At 38.9% G+C, this 7,904-nt stretch overlaps 1 protein-coding gene across 1 annotated transcript in view; it reads left to right on the forward strand.

The window, feature by feature from the left end:
* The window catches only part of LOC104527549 (coiled-coil domain-containing protein 149), an 11,883-nt gene extending 6,372 nt beyond the window's left edge, over positions 1 to 5,511 (forward strand). The window contains exons 4-7 of the mRNA XM_010171293.2: positions 1,041 to 1,213; positions 2,675 to 2,747; positions 4,045 to 4,129; positions 5,363 to 5,511. Of these exons, the coding sequence (XP_010169595.2) occupies positions 1,041 to 1,213; positions 2,675 to 2,747; positions 4,045 to 4,129; positions 5,363 to 5,511 (480 nt within the window). The remainder of the gene's footprint in view (positions 1 to 1,040; positions 1,214 to 2,674; positions 2,748 to 4,044; positions 4,130 to 5,362) is intronic.
* Positions 5,512 to 7,904: the final 2,393 nt, after the last annotated feature.

Genomic DNA, 7,904 nt, shown 5'->3' on the forward strand with positions numbered 1-7,904 from the left:
TTTCCCTAATACTGATACATAGCTTCCTGGACAATTTTGGGGGTTTGTGTTCTCACACTCATTCCTACCAATGTCAGTTCCACCCTGAATGAGCCATTCTGTGATCCAGGAGATGTTGTGTTTTTCTTGTTTTCCAGTTTTCACTCAAGTGCAGCACTACTTTAGCTTATCAGAAGGACCATTGACTGTACTCATTCTTCCAATGTGATTCTCTGTGGCATCCTCGCGTGTTGCCAAGCTTGCACTCTCTCTGTTCACCCAGAAGGACCATTGACTGTACTCAGTCTTCTTCCAATGTGATTCTCTGTGGCATCCTCACGTGTTGCCAAGCTTGCACTCTCTCTGTTCACCTAGCCTCTTTTCACATGGTCTTCTGTTGTCCTTCCTGGCTTATCAGTGTTTTCTGAAGTGCCAGTGGAGACTTCTCAACTCATTACAGATTTTTCTCACGTTCTCCATTTCCTTTTCTTGGAAGTTTGAAGCTCTTCATCCTTGAGTATCTTTCATACTGGACTCCTTCACCCTTTTGCTTAATAGCAGAGCTCACCCTATAAATCCCATGGTAGCTTATTTTGTACTTTTCTCAGTTCTTCTTCCTATTCTGTGGAACTTCATTGTGGAAAGTCCTGTGATTAGTATAAATTCCCCCTTACAGACTACTTCTTCTTATTTTCTATTTTCTTTCTTATTCAGTTGAGTTCATTCCTGGAGCCCTAGAAATTTTTATATGCTAAAACCAGTTTAATATGTTTGTAGCAGAATTAGAGCACAGATTAAGGTTTCTTTTGCTGTTACATTTGAGTTATTTTCTAGAAATTTTGTAAAACAGGTCTAACTGCTGAAGTTACTTAACTGCAAATTAATGAAATAATTCCAAAACAGAGTAAAAGTACCAGGGTTTATGAGCTTTGGAAGGACTTTTGACCATCCAAAATCAATCCTGTTCAGACATGCAGTGCTTGTTGCTGTTTTCAGTTTGGGCACTATGTAATCTATTGTTTGAACTTCAAAATAGTCACACAGCTCTCCTTTCTCCTCAGATCGAGACTCTAAGGTATGATCTTCAGGCTGCACTGGATGAGTTACAGGATGTGAAAGAGGAACGCTCTTTTTACCAAGATAAGTCTGACAGATTAAACCAAGAACTTAATCATGTCTTAGGAGGGCATGAAAACCGCATCATCGACGTAGATGCTTTATGTATGGAGAACAGGTGAGTGCACTGCAAACCTTTCCCTAGAAGAAGCAATGTATTGCTTTAACAGGAGCATCAGGAAGTCAGTCACACAAAACTTAAAAAAAATATATCCAAGATCAAAAGTTAAGATATTTTGGTAATTTGTTTTGTCTGTTTTGTTTGTGCTGTAGCTAACCATCAAATAACATTGAGAAAGTTAGGCTTCAGTAATTTACCAATGTTTTCTTTGACTACAGAGATGTAAATGATATTCCCAAATAGAGCTAAACAAGGAAAAGGCAGTGAAGTACAGACCTTTTTATTCTCATCACTGTGTGGCACCAAAAGAATATTAAAAATCAGTGTCTTCAGAAATTCATAGTGAGCTGTAATGGGCTAATCTTGGATAGGAAACGGGGACTTTGAGTACCCTGAGTAAACAGTTTCAGACATAATTCTCACTACAGGGAGAGGTTGTCAACATGGAGTTATTTGCCAAGAAAAGGTGCTGACGAAATCACCCATGTAGATATTCTTGCTGCTTTCTTGGGAAAATAATGTGTTTTATGGTCTCTGGTAAGGACGACAGAGAGGAGTCACTGACAGAGCCATAGCAGGTGCCTCCCTTAGTGTCAACAATTACCTTAAAGTGAAATAGATGATTTCCGACACTGTCCTTTTACAGAGACTTACACTTCAGGTAGGAAAACGTAATACCAAAGGCATTGCTTCCTCCCAGCTACTCCGTTTTTTTTTCTCTTTTGCATGGCCTACAGAGTGCTGTATCGTTTTAAGCCCCCTGCTCCCCTGACAGTGATATGATTTTTCTTCTCTAAAATAGTTAAATTGTCACAAACCCTAATACAGCTGCAGTTGCACTACATGAAAGAGGATATTTTATAAAACCTTTATATGTGAAAAAGGTATTTTTCTATGTGGAAATAGCCATCTACTCCAAGTGTATGAACTCTATTAGGAAGAGCTGTACTGTTTCTGTTAACTGTATACCATTTTTCAACTGTGAATTTTCTACTGTGTGATTGCTAATGAGAAGTGCCATGTATGTGATGGATATTGCAATACAAAAGTTCTGCATAGTTGAGTCTTGTGTTGACATATATACAAATCTTCATGTGTCCATCTCGCAGACCTTCAAGTACAGAGGACATGAGTAAATGCTTCCTGACTATTTCCTCTAGACGTAAATATATCCTTTTAGCTTCCCTCCCCAAAAACCTGAGGACTGATATAAAACGGTTGTGCAGCGTGCTTGACAAATCTAACAGAAGGGCAGCCTCCTTTTCTGATGCAATTTGTTTCCCTACTTAAAGTTTTATGGGGTCAAGAGCAGTGAGATTTTGTTATTTTATCCTCACAAAACTGCAGAGAGAAATGAACTCTCAGTAGTTCGAAGAGAGGACATGCCAAATAGTAAAGAGAGTGCTTGAGGCAGTACTTGAAGGTAACATGAAGTAAAGGATTACATTTCTTTTTCAGGTATCTTCAAGAGAGATTAAAACAACTTCAAGAGGAAGTCAACCTTCTTAAGTCTCATATTACTAAATATAAGGTAAGATCCTCTCGGTGTATCATTTAAACTGCACATCATTGTTCATGGAGGTTATTGTTCATTCTCACGTTCATATGCATTTAAGGAACAAAATTGTGTCTTCAAAGAAAAATCCACCGTTAACATTCTGACAATACTGGTATGTATACCTATTGCATGTTCAGTCTTCCTTGTAGGCTTCTTAGCTGATATAGTACAAAGGGATACCCATTGAGAGTATTTTGAAAAATGAATTAAATACCTTTTTTTAAGTTCTGTGGGGGAACCTTCCTCCTGCTGGGGAGGCTGATCAGCCTTCCAGCCTGCTGGTAGGTGCAAAGTAGCAGGTCACACAGTGTGTGGTGAATGACTACAACTATGTTGCCATCACAAGGAGGTCTTGCCCCTCTGTTCCCTAATGACCGCACTGTTTCTTCATGTGTCTTAATGCTTGCCAAGTTGTCGTTGTTCTTCCATTCCCGGGTTAAGATGTATGCTGTTTTGCATGAAACCTTCAGGACAGAATCCTGAAGACAAAATATTTTTGCTCTTCCCTGAAGTCAAGCACTTTGTTTTCTTCTGCAGGTGATTTTGGGGTGTGGGAGGGGAGACCTGCTTGTCAGGGCATGAGAAGGATTGTCTTAGAACTGTCAATAGGACTTCTTAACCATTGAGGTCACTGTGAAGCAGTCACAGGACTAATAGCTTTTTGTGCATGAGCAAAACTTCTCAAAGTACCAAGTTCATTTCAGTGCCTGTTCACACTTACGACTTGGGTCTCAGAGTGTGAGTTAGTTTATCTTGGTGGCCTGGTGGGCTTCACAGAACTGTAATTTTTTTGGAAGAGCTGAACTTCTGTAGCAGGATCATTCTGCTGCTAATTCCTGGAAGTCAGTATCTGCTACTAAAAGGGCTTCTAGAAACTCTGACAGAGGAGTTTGAGCTTTCCCTTTGAAGCCTATCCAAAGAAATGCTGGGGAAAAACTGATTTTTGTTCCCAACTGATATTCAATACAGGATACTGCAGTGTTTTCACTGGCAGTCAGCAGATTATTAAAAAATAGGCAAGTCTTAAAAATGCATTGAGAGGAGTGGGTGGGAGAGCCTACAATAAAGTGATAGCAATTGTAACATTGCAAAGACTGGCTGGAGAATTATACTCCAGGAGAGTAGCACTCCCATATGTTACTATGGGTATAAGCTCCAGGCCCTGCAGAGTTGTTCTGAAACAAAAATCCAAAGTTCCACATTCTTTACTCCTAATGAAAGGATTTGTTGGCTACTGTTTTTCTGAATAAGATATTTGTTGTTTCCTTAGAATGCACTAGAAAGACGAAAAAATTCAAAGACTCGTAGTAGATCCAGTAGCAGTGCTTTGACTGGAGTCCTGTCTGCAAAGCAAGGTATTACATAAATGCAACGTGGTGTTGCATACCTCATTGAATTCCTTCCATCTTACCTCTTAATTTCAGTAACCCTTTCCTCACCAACCAAACCAAAATCTTTCTTCTCTTTCCTGTTTATTATTATGTGTTAATTTTTGTCCTTTTCTTAGTTGACTTGACAATGTAAAATTTGTCTCTTGAGTACTGCTTCTCCTTTTGTTAATCTTTTTCCATTCATTCTCTTCCCTGTCAGTTTTATCAAATTTATTTTTTTGATCTCAAAACCCCTCTGCAACTTTGATCCTGAAAAATCACATCTTTATTCATCTCTCTACTCTGCTAACAATGGCAATCACAATTCATATTCCAGTGAAAAATAGACTGTGTGGTAGAGGAGGGGCCCTAAGTCAGGTTTTGTACTCCTGTTCTTGGAAGCTTTTACATTCAGATGTTTTGCAAGAAATCCTTTTGTCCCTTGTCTTCATGGGATTGCAAAATGGAGTAATCTCTTTCCCCCCCTCCAAAGGAAATACAAGATTAGGAAAGAAAGGAGAAGAGAAAATTCTCTGAGCCAAAGAGTATACCTGGCACCCTACTATTTAGGTGTTTGTATATTCATACACACACATGAGATCAGTAGTATTTGTCATGGTAGGCTGAAACTCGCTTTTCTGTTTTTGACTTCTCTCTATCCTCTTCTCCATGTACTTGCATGCATATATACATATATAAATATATATATATCTATAAAGAGGCAGAGCCAGGTTCTAGTTAATGATGTTAATGATACTAGTGAACTTCATGATGTGGTTGAGAGGTACGAGCTCTAAGCTGCAGAGGAAGAGTTCATGAGTGAGTGACTATATTTTCACATCAGTGAAAAAAATAACCTGAAGGATATAATAATTGTAAAGAGTAATATAAAAGCTTCCTTGTTGGGCTTATGTTTTAATGTAAGTGGGAGAGAAAAGACCAATTTTTACCAATCTGTAGGCCTGTAGAAGAATGAGTTTTTTTCCTTCTGAACAAAAATAATTTTCCAAAAGCAGAATTAACAAAAGATGTGTCTGCATATACTTGTTCTGGCAATTGCCATGAAGTAAAGATCAGCTTAGAAAGCCACCGTCTTTCTATATATAAATATATATATTAATTTAAGTAATGAAAATAGTTCTTTAATGCTAAGTAAATGTTTGTGTCACATCTCTGTGCCTGAGAAGCCAAAACTCATTTGTGTTTTTAACATTATAGTCCAAGAGTTGTTGTCGGAGGATCAGGGATGCAGCCTACCAGCCACACCACAGTCCATTTCAGATCTCAAATCACTGGCCACTGCATTACTGGAAACTATCCATGAAAAAAACATGGTCATACAACACCAAAGGCAAACCAACAAGTAGGTAACATGTTCTAAGTAAACAGAACTTACATACTTTTGAGGGAGTTTCAGGGGAATGGGAAGGAATGTCCATTTTCACAGAAAATTCATTGTAATTGTTAACTGATGGGTTCTTTAGTTTTTAAGATCAGGTATGTGTTTAGAGAACAATTACATTTTCAGAGTAAAGTCTGGGATTGACAGAGACCTTTCTGCCTCTGCTAGGCAAGGATTGGTTTGCTGCTCAGGTTGAAGACAAGCCATAATAACACAGAGAGGACTTCAGGCAGGTAGTCTGTAGGGAGAGCTAAAGAAAAGCTGCTGGGAGGAAGGACACCCTTGGGCTGGAGGACAAGATATGTGATAATTGGTTGTTAATGTAGGAATTTGCTAATGAACACTGGTGGGAATAGCAAGTGTCACACCTAGGAAAGGATCTGAAAAGATTTAGTATAACATTTGTCACAGGCTAGCGGCCTGTGTGTCATACAAATGGTAGCTGTTGCTCCTGTAGTTACTTTGCCAGAAGTTGTAGGAGATAAACACAGTTGGATTGCTACTATACAATTTTTTCAAAAAATCTGAACTGAACTTTCAAGGAGAATTTGTTTACTCTTAGCTGTTCTACTCATCAGTAGAATTCTTTGTGTCTCTCACAGCTCCTATCATGGCAGAATGTAATAATTTTTGACACATTTTCTGACATTCTGATATTATTGTCCTTATACAGTGAATGAAAATCAGAGCTAGGAAGTGTTCCTTGATTCTGTGCTCAGTTTCCCCCTCTCCCCCCCCCCTTTTTTTTTTAAACACTGAGTCACTACTGGTAATCAGAGGTTATTCAGGCTTCTCAAAAGCACATCAGGACCAGATGCCAGAAACAGGCAGACATCTTTCATGAAAGGAAGGAGTAGTACTGAAGTAAACTGTATTGCACTAGAATAGATGATTCATTTTGAAAATTGATAACTCTGATACTAGGCAGACTCCATTGCATAATTCTTAGTGATGTGGCAACAGAAGTGGAGGAGCAGTTTATAGCCACTCTTAATACTCTTGAGAAAGCAAATGCCTAATCAGCTAAAGGGAGACTAAAGCAGTGAAAATGTAGCCCAGATCTAACTGATGGCAGCTCAGTCAATTCATGTCTGTAAGTGTGTCATGTAATGCAAGATGAGTTCCTGCAGTGAGCAGTGCTAATGAAGGGCTAACACCTGCTTACTCCCTTCTTACTGCTAATGTAATATCAGAAGGAAAACATCCAGAGATATTGTTGTTCCAGGTAAAACCAATCTTTCTAAATATGTGGCATGATAAAAGGAGCTGCAGGAGTATGTGTCTAGGAACCAGTGGGCTAAATCCAGCCTTTAACTTTTTTTAGCCCCAATTTTAAGAAAACAAAAAGGTCATTTGCCCCAGGTGATTGGTGGTTGCTACTGCTAAGTTTAAGTAACGTCCTATGTTTTTCCTCACAAGCACATTAGCTTATTTTGAAAAGGCAGTTGTAAATGATTCTGTATGCAATAGTGTGTTGCAAGATTAAATAGCTACATAAATGCAAAAATAAACAGTCCTGACCCTGCCTTGCAAGTGAGTAAAAATATTTTTTCTTCTACCAGCAATAACAGTTTATTAGATGTTGTTTTTAGTGCAATATGTTCCTGAAATTGCCTGCACCCATGCAAGCCAGATCAGGGTAGAAGCTGCTCTGCTGCTTAGACACGTAGCACTAATTTTAACATTTCTAACTTGGGCAAACTCAGTCACGACCAAAATTACGAAAAAAGGATTGTGTCAGTCTGTAAAAAAGTCTGTAAAGGCTCAGTAAATGTTTCCATGTGATGTATAGAACTAGATATGTGACCCTGACAGGCCCATTTGGGTGATTGTATCTGTATGAGGGTATGTGCCTTCTGTAACAAGATCTAAATTGAAAGTGAGGTGAACAGAGCTCAGGTGCTGTAAAGCAGCACAGCATCTCTCAGATAATGGCCATGTATGTTGGGAAGCATGGGAGAGTTAGAAGGGAGCTTCTAAATTCAGGTGGGAGTATTGCTGCTGTTACATGAACAACAGATTTCTGTCAAAACTTATCCTGGAGGGAGGTCTAGCCTAACTCCTTTTTTGCATTAGACATGTGATCAGAGGACAACAGAAATAGCTGTTGGCACCTTTGTCCATGACATGATTCTTCTTTTTTAGTTGAGAGATCTGGTGTGCTATGGCTAGAGATAAAAAAATAGATTTGATGCTACTAACCCATGCAGTCCCTTTAAAAATACCTACTGTTGCAGGCCACCACAGTTGAGTCTTCCCACTGCACATACAGAGGTGGCAAATTATCTGGAGGTCACAGGGTGTGGTGGTTTCCAGTGTTAAGTATTATCTGGCAAGGTTTAATTCTAAGGAGGCCTT

Source organism: Antrostomus carolinensis, unplaced genomic scaffold (genome assembly GCF_000700745.2).
Source record: "Antrostomus carolinensis isolate BGI_N321 unplaced genomic scaffold, ASM70074v2 scaffold22087, whole genome shotgun sequence".
In the NCBI taxonomy this organism is placed as follows: Eukaryota; Metazoa; Chordata; class Aves; order Caprimulgiformes; family Caprimulgidae; genus Antrostomus; species Antrostomus carolinensis.